The sequence below is a fragment of the Vombatus ursinus genome, unplaced genomic scaffold (genome assembly GCF_900497805.2).
Source record: "Vombatus ursinus unplaced genomic scaffold, bare-nosed wombat genome assembly UNPS02000580.1, whole genome shotgun sequence".
In the NCBI taxonomy this organism is placed as follows: domain Eukaryota; kingdom Metazoa; phylum Chordata; class Mammalia; order Diprotodontia; family Vombatidae; genus Vombatus; species Vombatus ursinus.
Genome location: NW_020940358.1, coordinates 28,619,938 through 28,643,842, shown reverse-complemented (window position 1 = coordinate 28,643,842; position 23,905 = coordinate 28,619,938). Strand labels below are relative to the sequence as shown.

The window sequence follows — 23,905 nt, the reverse complement described above, 5'->3', positions numbered from 1 at the left end:
TACTTTCATGTAGCACTTTCAAAACACTATTATCCAATCAACGGATCACACAGAATTGAGATTTGGAAGACACCTCAGCAGTCATCTAGTCTGACCTATTCACCAAAGAAATCCTCACCAGAAGTGATCCTCCAGCTAGGGTTTGAAGACCTCTAAGGAGGCACCCCATTCTACTCTTATGCAACGCTAATTGTTAGGAAGTTTTTCCTGCCAGCAAGCTAAATTGCCCTTTTTGTAACTTCTACCCATTACTCCTGGTTCTGCCCTCTGTGTCCAAACAGAATGTCTAATCTCTCCTCTACGTGACAGCATCTCACATATCTGAAGAAAGCTATCATGTCCTTCCTAAGTCTTTTCCAGATTAAGCATCCTCATATACCATAGACTAAAGACTCCTCACCAGCCTGGTTGCCTTCTTTTGGATACTCTTTAGCTTATCAATGTCCTTCTTAAACTGTGGTGCTCAGAACTAAACATGGTACTCCAGGTGAAGCCTAATGCAGGCAGCCATGTACAGTGGGACCATCACCTCCCTATTCCAGGAGGCTGGTCCACAGTCTCATTAGTTTTCTTGGTCACTACGTCTTGTTACTGACTTACACTGAGTTTGCCTAGATCTTTTTCGGAATAAATGCCATCTCTCCATACCTATTATATCTCATGCCTCTGAAGTTGACTGTTCTGTAGCCAAGCATAAGACTTTACATTTATCTCTAATGGAGTTCATCTTATTGGAGTCAGCCCAATAGCTGTCATCCAACGTGTTCATTATTCCTTCCAACTCTGTTACCTGAAAATTTGATAAGCCCACTATCCACAACTTTATGCATTCTTTTATCTCATTTGAGCCTTGACAATTTGGACAGAGAATTAAGTAGAATATTATTCTAAGGGCTCTTAGAACAGAGAATTCAGAGTTGGAGCAAATCTCAGAACACAGAATTGAGAGCTAGACAGGACCCTAGAAGACAGGACTTGGAACTGTAAGAGCCCTCAGAGATAATTTAGTTTAGATTCAAACAACAGTTTAAAATGAGGGTGGACAATTGAGGAAATAGTGGTCCAGAGAGAGGGGATAAATTGTCCTAGATCACAGAGTTGTTGTTGTTTGTCCTTCATTCTCTCTCTTTTTTTAAGGCAATTAGGGTTAAGTGACTTGCCCAGGGTCACACAGCTAGTAAGTTGTCCTTCATTCTCAAAGAGGACCAATGACATGGGGGGGGGGTGATGTCATGACTTGCAAGTGAATTGAATTTAAAGTGAGGCAAGGCTGTGCCAAGTCACCAGCCTCACTCTCTCCTCCAGAGTCATTGGAATCCAGTGGCTAGACATAGGTCAAGATAACTGGAGATGGCCCTGGATGCAGTAGGAGACCTTGGCCTTTTTAAACTAAGGTCTTTCCCAGGTATCTTTGTCTGAGGCAACACCCATTCAGGGATTAAGAACTAAGTAGGAATTGAGACAAAAGATGGCCTGATTTGCCTTCTCAAAAGAATCAGTCTGGAAGGGGAAGATACTCAGAGTTTCTGACAAGAACAGAAACAATTGCTATTTCAGTCAAAGCTATATTTCAAGAAATCATAAATGAAAACTATATGAAAAAAGGGTTAATTGTCCCAATTTTTTGGGAAGAAAAACGATAGAATAAATAAGTAGGAAAGAAAAAAATCTGTCCTCCAAACCCCAAGATATCTTGCAAAGTATAAGCAATCAAAATTTATAATCCTTTGGACAGAGCATCCACATGTAAGAGTATGACTCCACATGTGGATGTAGGGAGACAAGGAGAAAGGAAGGGAGGAAGGGAGGAAGGAAGGAAGGAAGGAAGGAAGAAAGGAAGGAAGGAAGGAAGGAAGGAAGGAAGGAAGGAAGGAAGGAAGGAAATAACAGCATTGCCCAACTGGAACAGTCCAATTGGGTCCCCAATGGGGTGGCTACTACCACTCACAGATTGTTGTTCATCCTTCATTCTCAGAGGGCCAATGACATCAGGAGGGTGTTGTCTTGACTTGCAAGTGAATTGGATTTAAGTGAGGCAGGGTTGTGCAGAGTCATCAGCCTCACTGTTTCCTCCAATCATCAGATCACAGAGTGAGCCCAAGGCAGAGCTAGGATTCAAATTTAACGCTCTTTTCTCTGCTTCACAACATCCAATCATTAGAGGCAGCCTAAGCTCATTGCTTTATGAGGAGTAGACAGCCAGGATTGTTCAGAGGACAAAGAGAGAGATCCAAGTGAACTATGATCAATCAATCAATAAACATTTATTAAACACCTACTATTTGCTAGGTACTGTGCTAAACACTAGGGATACAAAAAGAGATAAAATATAGTCCCTGACCTCAAGAAACTTACAATCTAGTGAAGACTGTGATAGTCAAGGAAGGCTTCCTGGAGGAGGGAGCCACCTGAGCTTGAATGGAAATATGATACATTGTACTGGATTTGGAGTCAGAAAATCTGGATGTGACATCCTAGCTCTGACCCTAATGATCTGTGTGACCTTGAACAAGTGATTTCACTTCTCTGGACCTCAGTTTCCTCATCTATAAAATTAGAGAGTAGCTAAGTATCACAGTAGATAGAGCATGGGTCTAAAGTTGGGAAGACTCATGTTTCTAAGTTCAAATCCAGCCTCAGACACTTACTACCTGTATGACACTGAGCAAGTCACTTAACCCTTTTTCCTTCAGTTTTCTCATCTGTAAAATAAGCTGGAGAAGGAAATTGCAAACCATTCTATTATCTTTACCAAGAAAACTCCAAATGGGATCAAAAAGAGACAGACTTGAATGAAAACAACTGAACAACAACAAAAATAAAATTAAGGGGACAACAACAAAAGTTCTATGAACCTAGGAATTTATTTCACCTCTCTGATATTCACTCAGTTCCCTCATCTGTAGAATGAATGGAGGTAATAATACTAGCATGACCTATCTCCCTGATTTGCTGAGAGGAAAGCACTTTGCAAACAGGAATCAGTTTAGAAATAGGAACTATTATAATTATCTAAATTATCTTCAAAGTGGATAGAGCACTGGCCCTGAAGTCAGGAGGACCTGAGTTCAAAATCGGCCTCAGACCAAATACTTGACACTTACTAGCTGTGTGACCCTAGGCAAGTCACTTAACCCCAACTGCCTAAAAATAAAAAATAAATAAATTATCTTCAAGCTTTTCTAAATCCTATGATCTATTACTGTTGACCCTAAAAGATGGGTAAAGTTTGATAAAAAGGGTGAGTGTATGTGTGAAAGTCAGAAACAGGAAAATGCTGGAAATGTTCTGGGAGAAATCAACAAACATTTATTACCATCTACTAAGTGCTAGGCACTGGACAGACAAAGACAAAAAGGAAACAATCCCTTCCTCCTAGGAACTTACATCGTATCTGGGAGACAAAATATTATAGCACCACCTTTGTGGCCACTGCCCCAAGTCAAACCGACACTGACAGGTCCCCAGAGGGCAATGACTACTGCTCCCCGAAGGGCTCTACCTCTAGATTCCTGGGGGCTTGGTATTTCTAGCACTGTCACTCAGGAGCCCTCACTGGTGTGCTTCTCATTATCAATCAGAATTAGGAAAGGGAGAAAAAGAAGGAATATGCATTTATACAGCTCCTGCTATGCGCTAGGCACTATACTTTACAAATATTTCTCATTTGATCCTTACAAAGTAGATGCTGTTATGGTTTTCATTTTATAGTTGAGGAAACTGAGGCAAACAGAGATCTAAAGTGGCTTGCCTAGGATGTTATAAGATTAGGCCTGATGGTCTTAAACTACCATGACAGTCTCCCCTTAAGCAAGGCTGTAGCTAATCATTGTTATAAGATTAGGCCTGGTCTTGTGCCCATAATAATGGCCTCCCCCTAAGGGAGGCTGTGAGCTTATAGAATATATAGAAAAATACTGACCACAATGTTTTTCAAAGGTTAGTACAGCTATGTGCCTCAAATATTATTTTGTCTATCACCAGCTTGTCTTTCTCCCTGATCACAAACCTCTAAAATAATATTTTGCTCTGACTCCTCATGTGTAAATCAGCCAACTCCAGTGGGGTCACACAAAATCAGAGCGTAAGAACCCCACTCTCAGAAGGGCATTAAGAGCACACCTTCCCACTGGAGCACCCCCTTCCTGCTGAACAGACCTGTGTCTCTGTGCTCCCCAATGCAGTGCCACCCCAATGTGAGTTATACTCTATGTTAGTTGTGTGAGTGTGTGTAAGAGTGAGAGAGGGAGAGAGTTGTAAATTGGATCTCCTTCCCCCCTCTTCCCAGTTGCTTGCAATAAAGTTTTGCACTGAACTGATTCCCATTGTTTTATATGTTATTCTCAGCATCTGAACTCATTAAGGGGCTGTTTTCCCCAATATCTATGACTCTAGACTTGGTACTATATTCACTGCACCACCTAGTGCTGCCTAGTTAAATTCTATTAGCTTTTAGAAAACAGATTTACTGAGAAGGTATAGTAAGAACAGGAACAAAATATCCCTGTGGGTGCATGGCGCATAAACACACACAACACACACACACACACACACACACACACACACACACACACAGAGTTTAGAATATATTGGTCCCCAAAAAAGTCCCTGGAAAAATTGGGCAGCTAGATGGTACTGAGGATAAAATGCTGGGTCTGGAGGCAGGAAGACCTGAGTTTAAATACAGCCTCAGACACTTCCTACATGTGTGACCCTGGGCATGTCACTTAAATACTATCACTTCTTTTCTTTTTTTTCTTTCTTTCTTAAAATTTTAATTTTTTTCTAATTACATGTAAAAAATTTTTAACATTCATTTTTTTAAATTTTAAGTTCCAAATTCTCTCTCTCCCTTTCTTCACTTCCCCTTTTAATGAGAAGGCAAGCAAGTTGATATAGGTTATACATGTGTAGTCATGCAAGACATATTTCCATACTAGCCACATTGTGAAAGAAAACACAAACCAAAAAAGAAAGTTTTTTTTTTAAGTATGCTTTGATCTGCATTCAGACTTTATCAGTTCTTTCTCTGTAGATGGATAGCATCTTTCATCATGAATCCTTTAGAGTTACCTTGGATCATTGTATTGCTGAGAATATCTAAGTCATTCACAGATGATCATCACGTGATGATGCTATTTACTGTGTACAATGTTCTCCTGGTTCTGCTCATTTCACTTTGCATCAGTTTATGTAAGTCTTTCCAGGCTTTTCTGAAACCATTCTGCTTATCAATTCCTATAGCACAATAGTATTCCATCACAATCATATGCCAAAACTTGTTCAGCCATTCCCCAACTGATGGGCATCCCCTCAATTTCTAATTTTTTGCCACCATAAAAAGAGCTGCTATAAATATTTTTGTAAATACAGGTCCTTTTCCTTTTTAAAAAAATTTTGTTGGGATACAGACCTAGAAGTGGTATTGCTAGATCAAAGGGTATGCACAGTTTTATAGCCCTTTGGGCATATTTCCAAATTGCTTTCTAGAATGGTTGGATCATTCTAGAATGGTTTGATACAACAGTGTATTAATGTTCCAATTTTCCCACATCCTGCCCAACATTTATCATTTTCCTTTTCGGTCATATTAGCCAATCTGATAGGTGTGAGGTGGTAGCTCAGAGTTGTTTTAATTTCCATTTCTCCAATCAAAAGTGATTTAGAGCATTTTTCCATATAGCTATAGATAGCTTTGATTTCTTTTTTTCTTTTTTAGGCCATTGGGGTTAAGTGACTTGCCCAGGGTTACACAGCTAGTAAGTGTCAACTGTTTGGTCTGAGGTTGGATTTGAACTCAGGTCCTCCTGACTCCAGGGCTGGTACCCTATCCACTGTGCCACCTAGCTGCCCCCCCCTCCCATAGCTTTGATTCCTTTGTCTGGAAGCTACCTATCCATATCCTTTGGCCATTTATCAATTAGGGAATGACTCATATTCTTACAGATTTAACTTAGTTCTCTATATAGTTGAGAAATGAGGCCTTTATCAGAGAAGAAAGTCACTTTCTCTAGATTGTTTCCCCAACTGTAAAATTAAAGAACTGAACTAAACTATCATCATTAGTCTACATTTTGCCATTCTAAGGTCCCTTTTGCACTCTTGGCCATAAATGCTGGACGTATTTTCAAGGCTTGGGGAGGGTAGCACTAGGAGAATGAGTGGAATTTGGTAATGGAGTGTTAGAATGGAAGAGCTGGAAGGAGGCTTAGGGCATAGACTGTCAGAGCCAAAAGGGACACAAGTGGCTGCTAAATCATACATGACAAAGGCTTTTGCCCCAGGGAAGGATTTCAAATGGTCCCCAAGCCAAAGACAGCTGGTATGTGGGATCTTCAGACCTTCCTGGACATGGAACCCTGACATGCTCCCAGCAGCACTTTCCAATGGGACAGGAAGCTGGAGGTGTGGACAGAGTGCTAGGTCTTGCCTGGTCCTGCCCTGTCAAACACATTCTCTTCCTGCTCACATACCAGGGCCCCAGCAGTGGTATGGTGTGGGTAAAGAAGAAGCTGTGGGGGAAAGGTACACACCCTGGGCTCAGTTACACTCGGTCTCTGCCCAAAGCACCATAAAGCTCATCAGCCTCCTCTCATTGTTTGTGTTTGGTGACCCAACTGCTTGGTTTGAACAGGTGAGTAAGGAAATGTGACAGGGGGAAGCTAGAAATATCCTCCACTCCTGATCCTCTTTTTGAGGTGGACAACTGAGATCCCTTCTTGTGTTTCCCCTTATGTCATTACCAGATGGCACAGTTGCTTTCTACCTTATCCAGCCTTGAAGGGTGAAGAGGACAAGAAGAGACTAGAAAAATAAGAATAAGATAATAATAAAGAAGGAATAAGATAGTAAAGTGCTAGGATTCTTAGAGTACAGCATGTTTGAACTAGAAGGGACCATAGAATGTAACCTTCAGAACTGGAAGTGACCTTGGAAGCCATCTATCAAAATCTTCATTTCACAGATTATTAAAATCTGGTGAAAGTGAAAAGCCACTTGCCCTGAGTCACTCAGGGAGTCATTAGTAGAGTTTATACTAGAGCCTGGATCTCCCAGCCCAGTGCTCTTCACTCTACACAAAGCTGCCACCCCTTTGCAGGAGTCCCCACCTGAAAACTATACTCACTCCTTAAGTGTAGAAAAGCCCTTCTTGACTCAAAGGGGACCAATGTGAGCCTAAAATCTGAACATCTCACTGAAGCCACTACTAAGCAGCTGGCTCAAAATAACATCTCTTCCACTGATAATAGCTTCCTCTTTGGTAAAATGGGGATAATAACATTTATTTCCCCCTTCCAAATAGAGTTGTTGCTAATGTAGCACCTGAAGTACCCCCTCTCACAAATGGGGCCCCCAGAACAGCTCCTAATTTTCAAAGTGCTCTATGGGTCCTCATCTTTTTTTTTTTAAAATATAGCTCATGAGCCCTCACCAATGTGTTTACCTTTTTCTCTATTCAGCCAAAGGATATAACTAGCAAAGGGATTTAAAGAAATAATATAAGAAAAAATACCAATACAACATTCTACTGATTAAACATGGGGCACACTCCTCCACAAATAGAAAAACCATTAGTAAAGAGAATGAGGATGTCTAGGGATCACAGGTGAGGGGCACACATGCATGAAACACATATGGCCAGGGTTGAAGGGGGCAATTCATACCTCTGACATTGCAGAACCATCAAAATCTTCTGGTAATGTCACTATATGGCAGGCACTCTGGTCCCTAATGGATGTGGCATCTCAACTGAGTATGTTGCTTCATTGGTCACAGCTGGTACAATGATGACTGCTAGTGAATCCTGGGCACATGGTCTCAGCTTCCTGCTACCAGCTTCTGGACCTCTTCCCTTCAGAGCCAAATGCTGCCCAGATGCTATGCTAAGACAGAGTGAGTAGAATCTCTCCCTAATATCTATTAATCAATAAACATTTAAAGTGCCTACTATGTACTAGGCATTATGTTGAGGGCTGCATAATAATATAATAAGGATAGCCTCATAGTTTTTTAATCATAGCCATCACCCTGAACTAATAAAAGCCAAGAAAGTGCTCCCAGACTACAAAGAAATCTTCTCCACCTCCTGGGCAGAAATGACAGCATTCTTGCCTTCATCATAACAAAACCCTCAGTCATAAAAATGTCCAAACTGTCTCCCTCGGTTAGGTAGGTACTTTGTAAATTGTATTATCATGCATAGTAAGGCGAGTTGTAATGATCATTATTGCCTTACTCCCAACTCCATCCCTGCCCCCAAGCTATCCCCAACTACTGCAATTTGCCTTTGAAGATGGGTCAGTGCAAGGACAAGCCCCAAGAGACAGAAATCTGATTCTTTTACAACTCAGCTGCAGGCTTTTGTGAGGCCTTCACCTATGGGGGCTGCAAAGGCAACAGAAACAGCTTTGTCACATGGGACAAGTGTGGGCTTCACAGCTGCAAAGAGTCAAGTGAATCTGCTTCTTCCCACCCACCCAGACCCAGCGTTTTGGGCCTGGGCCTAGATTTCAAAGTTGCTCAGGGCTGGGGGGTGCCCTAGTGGGTTGAGTGGGCTAAAGCAATCTGCTCTTTTTAATAGCTCACCACACCCACACTCACTCCTCTCCCTGGTTCCCACCACCATTGCTCCCCAGACAACACCAAAACTAGGGAGCCTATCTCTTCCCTCCCCATTTCCAACCCTTCTCAAGGACATTTCGCAAGGCTGGAAGAGCCCTGAGCCATCTCAACTCACTTGTTTTTCAGAGAAGTGGAGTGGGTCCAGAAAAGAGATATGACTTGTCCAAAGTCACACAGCAAGTAAGAGTAGCAAAACCTGTCCCCTGCTTTCTAGTACAATGTCCTCAATTGTCTGGATGGTGATAATGACTGGAATGAAAGGGTTATATCACTTCTCTTATACTGTTTCCTCATTCATAAAAAGGAAGTCATAATCTTTACACTACAGATCTCATAGAATTGTTATGAAAAGTTTTGTAAACTTTAAAGCATTATAGAACTGTGACATGTTAATTAAGAATGAATGAATGAATAAATGAATAAAAAAGTATTTTATTAAGCGCTTACCATGTGCTGTGGATACAGATACAAAAGTGAGACAGCCCCTGCCCTCAAGGAGCTTATATTCTAAAAGGAGGAGACAATATATATGGGGGACAAGTGGCCAGGGAGGAATACTTTGTTTTGGAAAAGTCACAAGGATGATGAATGTAGCCATAGGGGAACAGATGGACACATCCTCTCCAGTAGTGATTTGATTATAGTTCCAAAGCTGGAAAGGGGATGGAGGAATGAGGGTATACAAGACATGAGGGACAATGACAAGATAACTGGGTATAAGGTGAAGCATCGCCATGACTAGCTAGAACAATAAACTCCCCTGCCAGATAACCCTTGCCACTTCCACGTCCAGAACGGCCTACCTGCTGTCCTCCTCATCACCCCATGTCTTTTCAGCCCAAATCCCACCTGCGCTTTAAGCCTCACCTGCTCCAGAGTATTGACTCATCACACAGTCTACTCAGATCCTTCCCCTTCTCAGTTCCTCTACCACTGAGTGACTCAGTTGTGCTTCTTAGGTCCCTAGTAATGGGCACCTACTATTATTTGGATTGGGATAGTCATAATTTTTTTTCACATACATGTCTCTCCACTAGACTATAAGCCCCCAAAGGGCAAGGGATGGTCAGTCAAGCAACATTCATTAAGCGCTTAATGGTGTTTTCCTCCTTTGTAATCCCCTTTTGTGTCATATATTTAGAGCTGGAAGGGACTTTATAGGGCATCTGGTGCACCCCCCTCATTTTACAAAAAACAAAACAAAACTAAAGCTCAGATTAAATGATTTGCCCAATACAGCACAGTTTAGTAAGTAGCAAATCTGGGATTAATACCCAGGTTCTATAGAAGGAGATTCAACATTTGTTCTACTGCATCCCACTACTCCCTCCACAGTATAGTCTGATAGCAGGTTTTGGTCAAGTTGCTGAGCATATCTTTATGCAGGTTCAACTAGTCCCCTGACTGGGGAGTCAGTAAATAAGCATTTACTGTATGCCTGTGTACTTACTATGGTGTGTGAAAGATGAAATGACTGAGGAAACAAAGGTTCCTCAAGTTCGAACAAAGGTTCGAACTTCTAAGCATATCGATTTATTAAGCAAAGCATGCCAATTGCCCAACAAACCATGATCAGATCTCCTCAGCTTAGGCCTGGACCCCAAATACAGGGAGAGACAGACTTTTATACATTAAAAACAATTAATCAAATAAGGCCAATTAATTAAAAGGAAATAATACACTAGGTCATTTGATTTCTAATTGGATGAAAGATTAGGGACTTTCCAAGTTGGGAGGGAGAGAGTGAACTTTGAAATCAGAAAAGGAGATGTCCCACTCCCTCCAATTGTCTGTAAACAATCAAAGGAACATGGAAACAGTAGCTGATGGATCAGTACAGGGCCATTTTTCATATAAGACATATGAATTGTTGAGATGTGCAATTGTGAGAAAACTCTGCATCAGTCTTTGGATCTGACTGGGTTTCTGGTTAGCATAACCTAGGTCCTTAGTTAAGGGTCTCTAAGCAGCAGTTAAGGGTTGTCCAGTTCCCCAGCCATGCAGGGCTGGGTTCAAACAATACAGTAAGGTTTTCTCCCAATTCCCACAATTAAATGAAGTTTTCTCACAAGAAATAATTTGGACTAGACCTATAATGGAATAGAAAGGGAATAGAGCTAGCTCCAGAACTGAGTCACAAGATGGAGTCAGCGTGGTTCACTCAATTTTCACAATTAACCACTTGCTGTTCTAATCCCCTCAATTTTCTCACTACTATGTGGCAGGCACTGTGCTAAGACTGAGAACACAAATGGGGATGTTTTGTGCTCTCAAGAAGTCATAGTCTAATGCAGGAGACAATACGCAAAATGTCAGTTAGTTGATTGAGCATCTACTTAAAAGCCCTTGTCCCAGGTCTCCTCCATCATGCCTCCAAACCCCTCCAGCTCAGGGTTCTGCAAGGCTGCTGGAAAGCAGGAGCAAGGCACAGCCAGTTCCCAGAGTAGAGGAACTAATCCTGGATGGAGAATCTGAACAAAACCTTAGAGTCATTGCTCTGCCACTAATTTGTTGTCCTACCTTGAATAAAATAAGACTCAGTGATTGCTAAGACCTCTTCTAGCTATAATCCTAGGGTCTGCTCCAAATGTGGATCCATCAATCTTCTGATTCCTCAAAAAGGGCCAAAGAACGGGAGAAATCCTCACGCAGTGAGGAGGAAGCTTGTGGAAAGCTTTTCAGGCTCTGAGAGTCAAGGGAGTCCGGCCCCCATTATAAACAACGCTCTCGAAGTCACATCCCTGCAATGCACCTTTTACACACGTCTCAGTTATCGTGGAGGATGCCCCCATCTTCCCAATCCTTCTCACCCCAGGAGTCATCCCAGATTCTTCACTCTCTCAGCCCCCACATCCAAGTTGTTGCCAAGGCCTGTTGATTTCACCTTCTCATCATCTCCCCAATATCCCCACTTCTCTTTTGACACTATCACTACTCTGATGCAGGCTCTCATCACCTCACACCTGGATTATTACAATAGCCCTCATGGTGGGTTGGCCTTTCTCAAGTCTCCCAACTCCAGTCCATCCTCCATTCAGCTTCCAAAGTGATTTTCCTGAAGTACAGGTCTGACCCTGTCACCACCATACATATACACTTGAATCAGGGGCTCCCTATTACCTCCAGGATCAAATACAAAATCCTGTTTGTCATTCAAAGCCCCTCGTAACCTAGCCCCTCCCTTCCCCCATTGCCCCACCCTACTCAGCTTCCCTGGTGTTCTTACACAGGACAACCTGTTCAAGCCAGTGACACTGGCCTCCCACTCTAATTGTGCTCATAGCATTTTTCCTCGCTGTCCCCCATGCCAGGAATGCTTACCTTCATCAACTCTACTGGTTTCCCTAGCTTCTTTTAAGTCCCAGCTTCAAGTCACCCTCTATAAGAAGTCTTTCCAAATCCCTCTATTAATTATTTCCTATTTATCCTGCATACAGCTCTATATACACATAGCTTGCTTATTGTCTCCCCCATTAGACTGTGAGCTCTAGGAGGGCAGGGATCGTCTTTTGCCTTTCTTTATATCCCCAGCAGTCAGCAAAGTGCCTGGCACATAGTAAGTGTTTAATAAATGCTTACTGACTGACACCTGAGTGAGGATCTTCCCTCCCTCTTCAATTCCTCAGGTGCCTTTGATTGGTGCTGACTAGCCCCTGTAACAAGACCCTGCAAAGCTCAGATGGTCAACTATTTCTGCAACTCAAAATTGGGCCACGGCTGCAGAGACAATAGAAACATTTTTAAGAAGATCTCTTGCTTGAGGGCCTACATATACCAACATTAAGTGCAGGTGGTGCTGGGGATAATGATGAGAATGATGGTGCTGGTACCATTCATAGTGAAGAGGCTAGCAGAAAATATGTTAAGACACTTGTAGGAGGAGCCTTGCAAATGCTTTGTCTATAGCTCCTGCTCCATCACTAGGCAACGGCAACTTAAGATACCTGGCTACTGCCATGTGGAGACAAATAGCATTTATTTTCCTACTCCATTAGGAGTAGGGTTATGAGATGTACCAGCTAAGAGACTGATTAACTAGGGAAATTTAGCAGTCCCTCTCCCCGGCTTCAGCAGCATCAGGACACTCAGGAATGAGTGCAAGGATCCCTTCAACCCTAGGCCACAGTGTGCAAGGTGAGGACCTAAAGATGGCTCCACTGCAGAGACCAAGGCAAAAATGCAAAACAAGGAGCAGCTGCTGGAACAGTAGGAAGCAGAGATCTGAGTCACAGTCCTGACTCCCCCAAGCCACCCTAGAGGGTCCTACCTCCCCACACCAGCAATAAGAACGTCTTTCTAGCAATTTCAGGGGTGGAGCTGCTGCACTTGGAACCTGATCCTCCAAGGAGGCAGGCTGTGGGCACTGCTGCCAGGGCCCCCCCTCCCCAACCCCGAAGAAGTGCAGAGCCAGGCAGAATGCCGTAACGGAAAGAACTCCAGAAGGCAGGGGGCTAAACTTCTAGTCTGTACTGTCACTAACACACTCTAGGACCTTGGCCCAGGTCTTTAATCAGTCTGTTGGATTCCTCCTCTGTAAAATGAGGGACGAGATGCTTTCTAGTATTTCTTAAAGCCCTAAAATTATATGATCTGTGACTGTTAACCCTTTGTTCAAATCAAGTGAAAACAATGACAGACTTTGTGGCCTCTTTAGTTATCGTGGCCCCCAGCAGGGAGCTCTGCTGTATTGTAAGTGAAACCCTAACCCCCCCACTCTAAAAACCTGGAACTTTAAAGTTGGAAGGGACTTTAGGGATCCCCTAGTCCAACCCCTTTCCCCTCATGGAACTGAGACCCAGAGGGAGAAGATGACTTGTCCAAAGACCCACAGCCACACCTAGCAAATAGTCCCTCTCATAAAGGCTAAGCCCCAGAAACAAGAGGACGCAGAGCCAGGGTGGCAGCCACACTTTATTCTAGACATCAGCTGCCCGGCAGCAAATAGGCTGCACCCACCTCACAATGTGATCAGGAAAGCCCAATCCTGCTCCTCCCACCATTCCTTCGGCCAATCCTGGGAACACTGGGGCTTTTGTCCGACTCTAGATTTCTAGTGGGTTAGGCAGGTGATGGAGAGAGCCAGAGGCCACCAGGTAAGGGGCTCGGAGACAGAGCAGGCTCTGTTCTGTGGAAGAGGGCAACACCTGATGGAGCAAGAAGGGCTGGGCGGGTCACACGGGGGGAACACCTCTGATTCGGCGGATGATATTGGCCAACCACCTGACAAGCCTACTCCGCTTGGGCTCCTCCAGGTGGAAGGTACGGGTGAGTAGGTTGTAAAAGGAGCCATAACAGACAGCCACAACAGTGCAGGTGAGGCAGATGACGTTGTAGGGCATGCTAAAGTCCGGGGTAGGCAGGTTCACCAGCAGTGGCTCAGTGTAGAGTCTCACAAAATAACTGGAGCTGTCGGAGGTGGGAAACCTGCCAGGGAGGAAACAAAGAGGTGAGAGTCTCATGAGAGCTCAAAACTCTAGGCCTCAGCCCGTTCTTCAGATTCACACCAATCAGAGAACCCTCTATGAAGCTTTCAGATTTGTAAAATGCTTTGCTCACAACAACCCCACACGTACCCCAGTCCTCATAGAGACTCACAGCTAGGGAAAGCCAAAGCAGGGACACGAATCCAGGTCTCTTGATCTCACAGGCCAGGGCTCTCTACACCATCCTACCTACCCACTGCCACCCAAAGCCATCAGCCTAGTAAACTGACTTTGGTCAATGAGGAACTAGTTGGGAAAAACGTGACCTTAATGAGCTCCAAATGTTTTTACTGTTGTGCTGACCACCCTAACCGACAACCCCCTGGCTTCAAGGAGTCATAAACCAAAAAGCACTTGTGAAAAATGCTCTAATTGGAGTCTCTGCTCCCACTCCCCTTGGGGCATACTGCAGTCATGACATGGGAAGGCGCCATGGTGCGGTGCAGAGCTCTGGACCGAGTCTCCAGGCCTAGGGTGGAACGTCAGCTTTGTCCATTAATAGCTACATGACCCTGAACTGCTGTTTCCCTCTTCTAGGCCTTAGTTTCCTTAGCTGTAAAAAAAGGAGCCTAGACTAGACGGTCTTTCAGGTTCCTCCAAGTTTCACCATGCTCTTAAGTCCCTCTCATCTCCAACATTCAATGTAGTTCAATTCAGTACACTTTTATTAATAAGCACTTCCCAGGGAAAGCTAGGTGGTGCAGTGGATAGAGCACCGGCCCTGGAGTCAGGAGGACCTGAGTTCAAACCCAGCTTCAAACACTCGACACTTACTAGCTGTGTGACCCTGGGCAGGTCACTTATCCCCATTACCGAACCACCCCCACCAAAAAAAAGCACCTCCCAAAGGCACGGAGTTGGATGCTGGATGTTCTAGGTTCTAAAAAGATCTTCCAGTCTTAACATTCTATGTTCCACGCTCTAAGTTCTCTTCTAGTTCTGCTATACTGAGTCTCTGATGATATTAAAATAACTGAGATATTTATAGCAATGAATGAATTACAATGTACTGTAGGCATACGTCGTATCTGATCTAATGAGATTAGACTAGGTGACATCTAAGATCCTTTCTAGCTCTGATTCTCTAATCCTACATCCCTTAAAATAACCCTATCAGGGCAACCATCCAAGTATAATCTTTCCCATTTTAGAAATGAGTTAAAGGAGGCTCAGGTGTTATAGGCTACAATTCATACACTTGCCTGGGTTGTGACTTGCCCCTGGTCAGATGGCCTGTAGATGGCAGGGTCAGTACCTGAACCAAGGCTTCTGATTCTAAATCTGCAACAAGGTCCTGTTCAGGTGCAATCAAGATTTTGGCAGCTCGGCTGTGGTTGGGGTTCAGCATCCTATCCAGGCCCCTTGCCAATAGCACCTCAAACCCTGATGCTGCTTTTTATCCCATCTGACCCCCAGTTGAATTGTTAGAGGTTATTCCAAGGTGTGTGTCTCCAATGGATACCGGGGAAAGGGCAAAAGCGTTCTTTACCCCAACCCCAGCCTCCAGAAAAGAGATCTCCAATATGGGCCCAGGTTGCCTGGACACCACATTCTCTGAAAGCAGAAAAGTACTAAGGGAGGGGCTTAGGAGTGTGTTGCTGCACCCAGGAGATAAAATTTTGACACTCACATTGTGCTGAAGAGTGGGCTTTCTTCCCAATTCGCTGGTTTGGCTCCCACCAGGTTGGGCACCAAGGCACTCAGGACAGATGGGCTGCACACAAACAAACAAAATGTGTTTCTGACTTATTACTACCTTTTGGGGCAAGCTTCAAAGAGGCTGGGGCTGGGGAAAGGACAGAGAAAAAGGACAAGGACAGAAAACAGAAGGCTTCCCAACATACCTGACATAGAAACCATGGTTTGGGTCAGGCGTGTATTCAGTCCACTTGAGCAAAGCACGTTCAAACTGGATGGAGACCTTGGTAACAGAATTAGCTGGCAGCTGAATAAGCATCTCCAAGAGGTGGGGGCGCAACCGGTCCTGTGCGGGCTGGTAATGAATGTAACCTGGAACAAGAGAGAGCCAACTTCCCTCACCTCATCCTGGGGGCTTACCCCAACTTTGTACTGGTGCCATCCTCATCTCTTGTCTCAGGGAGTAGGGCTGGGGACTGAGGCAGTCTGGGCAGATAGAACAATGTTTTCAGAGATCAAAAAGGTCTAGGACAGTCTGAGTTCAAACTTTCCAAGAGTGGAAAGGGCTGCTTCCTGAAATAGTGAATCCTCCACCCCTGGAAACATGCTGGCAAAAGCTGGATTCTTCTTAGGGACACCATGGATGGTGGGAGGTTAAACTAACTGAAGCCCCTCAAAGCTTGGAGGTTCCACGAAAGGGTCACTGAGAAGAGAGGGATGTCAGAGCCACAAGGGGTGGCTAGGTGGGCAGCCAGGCTCCTTACTTGGCTTGTTCTCCTTGCCCTTGGTGGTGATGGCCAGCGTATGAACATAGAGCCGTAAGTACCAGGGCACAGTCTCCAGCAGCAGAACAGGAAAGGCTCGGTATGGGTGTGTGTTGTGCAGCACGGTGCTCAGCTCCCCCTTCTGCAGCCCATAGCCACTCACATACCGTTGGGCATGCAGAAATGGAACTAGCTGAGACCCTGTGGGAAGGATGGGGAAGCAAAGGGGTCAGCATGAACAGGTCATCAGATGGGCCTAAGCCAAAAAGGGGAAAAGGATCGCTTCTCACATTTTCTAACTCAACCTTCTCCACAAAGGATAATGCAGTGCAAAGAATTCAGAACTCAGGATCATGAGACCTGGGTTCTAGTCCCAATTCTGTCACTAACCTCTCTGGGGGCCTGGAAATGGGGGGAATAACTTATACCCTGCCTACCCCACAAGGAAGTCTTGGTCCTGGAGAGAAATTGAGATAACAGACATAAAAAGAAAACAGACATGTAAATTTGTTTATGACTATTGAGATAACAGACGAAAATAAAATAAAATTACATGAACAGAAAGGAGACACATTGTGGTATAAGGGAAAGAGCACTGACTGGACGTATAGTCAGGAGATGAGTTGAAACGTCAGTTCTGACCATTAGTCACTTAGCCTCTTGAGCTTCAGTAAGAGGTAATAACTACTTACAACACCTACGTGATTAAGCTGCTGTGTTTTAAATCTTAAAGTGTTACATGAATGTGACTTCTTAAGAGGTCTCTATGTCTTTCCCAGACTGCCCATAAGAAGACTGGCCAAGCCCCTCACCAATATCTTGGAGCTGTCTCCACTTGAGCTGCAGGTTGAGGCTGCGGGAGCCACTGAACGTGGCCAGGTTAAGCAGGTCATAGACAGCATAGGTCTTCCGGTCTCCCAGGATGACCGCCTGGTATGTGGATGTTGGGGGAGGGCTCACCTCAAGACTCTCGTTCTCCTAGGGACATAAGAATAAAGGAAGGTAGACCAACAGTACCTCCAGCCCAGAGGAAGGAAGAACATAGATACGGGATGTGCTGCATGCCCAATAGGTATTAAGTTTCTTTCTCTGTAAAATAGGGAGAAAAACATTCACCCCCTATTTCAAAGGATTGTTATGAGGAAAATATTCTGTCAGCCTTAAAGTGCTATGGAAATGTGAGCTTGAGCTCTTACCTGACCGTTCCTGGAGATATCAACATAGACATAACTTTGTGAGGCCAAAGGACAGGCCTCAGTGATGGTTCGAGAAAACATCCGAAAGAGAGACCAGTCTGCCGAGACAAGGGGACAGAAGAGTTAAGGGCAGTACTTGGATGGGTCCATACTTAGGGAGATGGGGTAGAAGTCAAGGGTTATTACCTTTCTTCCCCTGGCCTGTCGTATAGGCATCAAACACAACTGTGAGGGTCTGCCTCAGCTCCCAGGAGACACTGACACAGTGGGCATCCTAAAAATCATAGAACATTAGAGCTGGAAGGAACCTAGGGGCAGGGGAGGATGTAAGACTGGCAGCAGCGAGTAGCATCTCCCATCCCTACCCAATTTGTCTCTAAGCTTCTGCAGAATCATAAGATCATAGATTTAGAACTGGAAGAGTTCAAATCTAACTCCTCTATTTTATAGATAAGAAAACTGAGGCCCAGAGATAAGTGACTTGTGCAGAGTCAAAATATCTGAGGCAGTCTTTGAATGTAGGTCATCCTTACTCCAAGTCCAGCATTTTAACCTCTCTACCATTCTGGCTCAGATCTGGTTAGTCAGAGCTTTTCCTTTAACACAAGTGCCCAGTACCCAAAATGCCTCACGTTAATGGTGTTTGGAAGAGCTCACTCCATCATCAGTGACTTACCCGGCACACGGGACGGATATGCACTGCCTGAGAGTGATAGCTGGTATGGAACAAGCGTTCGGCCTTAAGAAGTACAGAGAGGCCTGCCTGGGGAGCAAAAGAAGAGAAGGTTTAACATCCACATAGGAAACTTCTTCAGATGCTACTTGGTAATGTGGAAGATGTCTTTCCAGACATATTCACTGCCATCCCAGAACGAAGCATTGCTTCCCCAGTTTCCCCAGTTCCTTGGTATTGGTGAGAGATGGAGAGTCTAATGGAATAGTTCCAAATCACTCATTTCACCTTGGAACTACAAGGCAAGAGCTTCTTCCATGGAGTGAGGTTCTCAGTGCACACCACCTCTCGGGGAAGGACAGCATAACGCAGGAAGTGATGGTTGGTACCTACAAGAGGAAAGATCAGAGCTCAGGGTCAGGCTGCTCTGTCACTTATCCCAAAACCATTCTAGCCTAACTCAAGATGATAGAGGCTAGTGCTCTTCTTATCCTCACCCCCCAAACACACACCCCAGGATTCCACAAGCACTGCTTCTACTTCTTTTCATCATCTCAAATATTAACTGCCTACTGTGTGCAGAACATTACACTCAGCACCAGGGGAAACACAAAGTTTTAGATAAGACATAGTCCCTTCCTTCAAGGAGTTTACAATTCAGTAGTGAGATCAGTCATTTACACAAATAACTAATACATAATATTATAAAATAAATGCACTTGAGAGGCACAAAATAAAGAGCTTCATGAGGTCTTCCCAATGTAGGTATTAAGTAGGCCCCATTTCACTAAGTCTCAGGAAGAAGGCAAGGGTGAATTACCTCTTCTCTTCCTCCTACAGACCTTGCCAGGTCTCGTTACTAGGAATGAGAAAGCCATCCTGGCTTTCAGAGGGCAGAATATATTCTTTTTCCACCATCCTCTGGGGTTCAAACGCCAACAGTAGGACCAGAGACCTTTGTTATTCACTCTTCTCATATGTCTGGCTTCCAGGACTCTGAACTGCTATTCTGTCCCTTTCATGGGGTTGATAATAACAACTGATATTTGATATACATAGTAAAGCACTTTACATACATTATCTTACCTGTCATAACAATCCTGAGTGTTAGTACTACAGATATTAAGCCTCATTTCTATAGATGAAGAAACTAAAGGTAAAATGACTTGCCCACATTCACACAGTAAGCATGAAACAGAATTTGAACCCAGGTCTCCAAGGACCCAAATCTAGCACTATTTCCAATCCACCCCCAAGAGAGTCCTGACTTCGTCACCTAACTACTAAAGTGATCACCGAACAGTTACTTTCTCTCTCTGGGTCACAGTTTCATTGTCTATGGTGTTATTACCTTTCAGCAGGATATAGTTTCCTTCCTTATCTCTTTTAATAAGATCTATTTTTGCTTTGTGTGAGATCAGGATTGCTACCCCTGCTTTTTTTTACTTCAGCTGAAGCATAATACATTCTACTCCAGTGTTTGTTTGTTTGTTTGTTTATATTTCTCTCTCTCTCTCTTTTTTTGCTTTTTGGTGAGGCAATTTTTGGTGAGGCAAGTGACTTGCCCAGGGTCACACAGCCAGGAAATGTCCAGTGTCTGAGGCCAGTTTTGAACTTAGGTCCTCCTGACTCCAGCACCGGTGCTCTATCCATTGTACCACTTAGCTGCCCCATAGGTCAGAGTTTCAATACAAGGGGGTTGAACTAGATGCTCTTTAAGGTTCCTTCAAATTCCAAAATTTTAGGATCCTACAGGGAAGTGTGGAAAGATATGGACTAAGTAACAGAACCATAGGATTTAGAGCTGGAAAGGACCTTAAAAATTATGATCTAGTGCAGGGATTCTTAACCTTTGCGGTGTCACGGACCCCTTGGACAATCTGGGGAAGTCTATGGACTCCCCTGGATTAACATTTTAAAATGCACAAAATAAAATACAAAGGATTATAACAAAAACTAATTACACTGAAATATAGTTATAAAAATACGGTGGGTTTTTTTTTTCTAAGTGCAACCTGGACCCCAGGTTAAGAACTCTTGATCTAGTCACAAAATCACAGATCTGAGGTTAGGAGGGGCTTTATAAGGTCATCTAGTGCGACACTCTCATCTTGTAGATGAGGAAACTGTGATCTAGAGAGAATGAGTGACTTGCCCAAGGACACAGGGATGGCAAATAGTAGGGTTAGATTTGAAGCCACATCCTCCTACAATATCACATCCAGGGTGTCTGGGACTATCTCACCATTGGCCAGCCCCAAGGGTTTGAAGGAAGCAGTAGGAGTGACAGTATTGGTGGAGTCAATGAAGTTGAGAGAGGCGCAGAAGATCCCTGAGAGGATGTTACTGAGCTCCTTCCAGGATTTATCAACGCTAGACAGAAAAGAAGGGGAAAACATCCTAATTCAGTCTTGGGACTACTGTGCGTCTTACACACAGATCTGACTCCCAGAGTGAAATTAGGAAAAATGTAACCAAAAAAAAACCCAACCCCCACAAAAAGGCTTGCCACCAAGGCAAAAAGAGAAGATGCTCCACACACACAACTCTCTCTCTGTTCTGGCCACTCCCCCTGTAACTTCCACTCTTTATCAAAAGGCCCTCTTCCCTCCAGCTAGACCAATCTTTTTGACCTCTTAAACACAGGGGTCTCATGATCATCATCATTATTATCACCAAGAATCACAACTCAAATTCAAATGGTTTTTTTAGTTTATAAAGGACTTTTTTCACAATAACTGTGAGAAAGGGGCTACGAATGTGGTATCTTTATTTTACAGATAAGGAAGTTGACACTCCTAGAGCCTAAGTGACTTAGGATCCCAGGATCTAGAGGTGGAAAGGATTTTGGAGAGCATCTAGTCCATCCCTTGCATTTACAAACGAGGAAACTATAGCAGAGAAGGGAGATAATCAAGGAAAGACGGTTAAGGATATAAAGCAAAAGACAGAAAAGAGTAGAAGAAAATTAGAGAGAGAAAAAAATGAAAGCTAGAAGTTAGGAGAAAAAGGTAACCAAAGAGCAAGGTTCAATAGGTTTTGAGGTTAGAAATAGAGGTTAGGGCTTTCTATTCACCTACTTTGGGCTTCAGGGTTTTTCCATCTTTTAGCTACCACCCTGGGAAATATTCACAGCTCTTCACCTGTCCCTAACCCAAAGGGATAGTGCAGTGAAGTCTGACTCAAACAGAAAGGGACTTAGAAAACCACAAATTAATGTTATCTATCTTGTATTATATTTTTACTTATTCTGTTAAACATTTCCTAATTACATTTTAATCTGGTTCCACAGCACTAACAAGCTTTGTGGACTGCTTGGGCCCAGTTTGACACCTCTGTCTTAAAGGATAAGTACAGTCATTCTCTAGAATATGACAGTGAAGATTAATTATCCTCTACACAGTAATGTTCCTGATAACTGATAAAAGCTACTACAGACCCTTCCCAGAAGTGTCCCAAGTCTCCAGCGTGGGAACACTGTGAGAAAATAAAACTGAACAAAGACTTATCTTCATTGACTAGGATCTTAATCTAGAGGTCACCAGAGTCTAAAGCTCATTTTACAACACCCAAGACACTGTATACCCGGCAGCTGGGCTGGATGGCCTGACCTATCTCTGCTGGCCCCCACAGGCACCAGACACAATTGGTGCAAAGCAGGGTGAGGGCGCCTCGGGGAATCTTGCACTGTCTCCCTTCCTTCACACCTAACAGCAGACAGGGGCAGGTACTTACTCGGCAACTGAATTTTGGAACCAGACCCAAAGCTCAGCCCCAGCTGGGGCCTGCAGGAAGGGCTGGCCCCAGAAACGAGTCCTCCAGAAGCCCTGTGTGAGTGACAGATGTAGCTCCTGCACAGAGTACTTGGAGATCAGCTGCCCCAAAACCTTGGGGAAAAGCCTGTAATGAGAAACTGAGAAGGAAAGGGAGGAGCTGGCTCAACCTTCTCTCCTATACTCCTCAAAAAGAAGGCATGGGCCCCAGGGAGAGCGCTGACATTGAAGAGAAGAGGCAGGTCCAGTGCATACCCCCTTCCTTCTCACCCTCGCCCCCCATTAGTGACTGGTGATCTGGGACCACATACCACCCTGATACCTTCAAACAAAATCCGGCCTAGAGTTCAGTTCGTATTCAAAGCCCACCCCTAGAAGAACCCTTCCTCGTCTCCAATTCTACTCCCAACATCTCGCCCGGCCTTCCCTGTCTTCATCCTGACATGACACTGCCGCCACCACCACCAAGATGAGGTTTCTCGCACCCTGAGCGTCCCCCTTGCTCTACCCCCCAATATCCTATACCTCCTGGGGGCAGAGATCCCCATTGCCCCGAGAACCACCCTGAGGCCCCGCCCCCAACTCCTCCCCAACCAGCTCCAGGGATGCAAAGTCCCACCTCCCACCAAGCCCCGCCCCCCGGATAAGAAGTCCCGCCCCCTCTTCTCAATCCAGAAGCAAGGCCGGCCTAAGGAATCGCCTGACCGGCTTCCTTACCTCCCTCACGCTGCAACTCCGAATCCCAACGCGTGCGGAACTGAAAGGTAGCCGACACGTCTCCGGAAGGGAGCGGAGTGAGGACCAGTTCCTCCCGCAGGCTATCCCGCTCTGGCTCTGCCCTGCTCTGGCCGCCCAAACCCAAGAGCAGTGCCAGCAGCAGGTGCAGCACGAGTGGCGCCGCCATGGCCATGGCCGCGGCCGCCTCCGCCGTGGCCGCCCTGCAGAACCCGCCCCCAAGGCCCATGGCCAATAGCGAGAATGACTGGTAGCGACTTCCGGGAGGGGCGCCGGGCCCCGGATTGGGTTACCAGGGCGACGTCTGGCAGGAGGCGGGGCGCGCTTCACTTCGCGGAGGCTGCCGGGAGAGAGAAAACTGGGCGACAGCGGAGTGTCCTTCTTTTGGGCGCTGTTCTTGTCTTTCGGCGCTTTGTCCTCGGAGCTCCCTGTTTTCTCTGCGCCCCAGTTTGCCTTCCTATAAAATGAGAACCATCCTTTTTTTTTTTAATATAAAGACCTCCTTTTTAACAAAAAATTTCCCCCCCCAACTGAAAGTATTAATATCCCTGTCTAATTGAATCCACCCTTTTCAGCGACCATCTCCTGTAAAAAGCTTCCTGCACTGGCGACGCCTCTCCCTCTGACAAACCACTTACAGTTAGACTTCTGACCTTACCACCCAATCCATCAGCCAACACCGATGGGCACTGATTCACTGCCTACCGTATGCTAGGCACTGTGATGGGTGCTGTTAATGTAGGAACAGAGAATGAAAAAAATGAAGATGCAGAGGTGACATTCCAACAAGGAAGGCAAGTGCATCTACGTGCATCTGTGGTGTGTGTGTATATATACACGAATAGGCAACATATATACACACATATACATATATGCTAATACAGTAATATGTATATGTGGTCATATGTAGTATAAATATAAAGTGAATAGAAATATAGACAAAGTGGTCAAATACAAGAAAGCGGGGTGGACCACTAGCAATTTGGGGGATGAGGAAAGGCTTAATGCACAGAGTCGAGCT

At 44.6% G+C, this 23,905-nt stretch overlaps 1 protein-coding gene across 2 annotated transcripts; it reads right to left on the bottom strand.

Moving 5' to 3' along the window:
• Window positions 1–13,515: 13,515 nt before the first annotated feature.
• On the bottom strand, window positions 13,516–23,071 carry PIGT (phosphatidylinositol glycan anchor biosynthesis class T). Of its 2 annotated transcripts, XM_027851752.1 has the most exons (12): window positions 22,867–23,071; window positions 22,112–22,289; window positions 20,622–20,749; window positions 18,665–18,765; window positions 18,380–18,466; window positions 17,890–17,977; window positions 17,704–17,801; window positions 17,320–17,485; window positions 16,508–16,708; window positions 15,950–16,115; window positions 15,736–15,819; window positions 13,516–14,046 (listed from the first exon to the last, which is right to left on the bottom strand). In XM_027851752.1, the coding sequence occupies exons 1-12, from the start codon at window positions 23,057–23,059 to the stop codon at window positions 13,794–13,796; spliced, it is 1,743 nt and encodes a 580-aa protein (XP_027707553.1). In that variant the 5' UTR covers window positions 23,060–23,071; the 3' UTR covers window positions 13,516–13,793. The 2 variants fall into 2 exon arrangements, with proteins under 2 accessions (XP_027707553.1, XP_027707563.1); XM_027851762.1 differs by lacking the exons at window positions 20,622–20,749; window positions 22,867–23,071 and having other exon boundaries at window positions 22,112–22,246.
• Between the last annotated feature and the right edge of the window lie 834 nt (window positions 23,072–23,905).

Bases quoted from the DNA above. Each gene is read 5' to 3' on its own strand.
- PIGT (XM_027851752.1), bottom strand. From the start codon at position 23,059: ATGGCCATGGCGGCGCCACTCGTGCTGCACCTGCTGCTGGCACTGCTC. The intron at 22,290-22,866 runs GTAAGGAAGCCG...TTTCCTTCTCAG, and splicing joins GGAGTTGCAGCGTGAGGGAG to TTTCTCATTACAGGCTTTTC. The intron at 15,820-15,949 runs GTATGTTGGGAA...GTTTGTGTGCAG, and splicing joins AACCATGGTTTCTATGTCAG to CCCATCTGTCCTGAGTGCCT.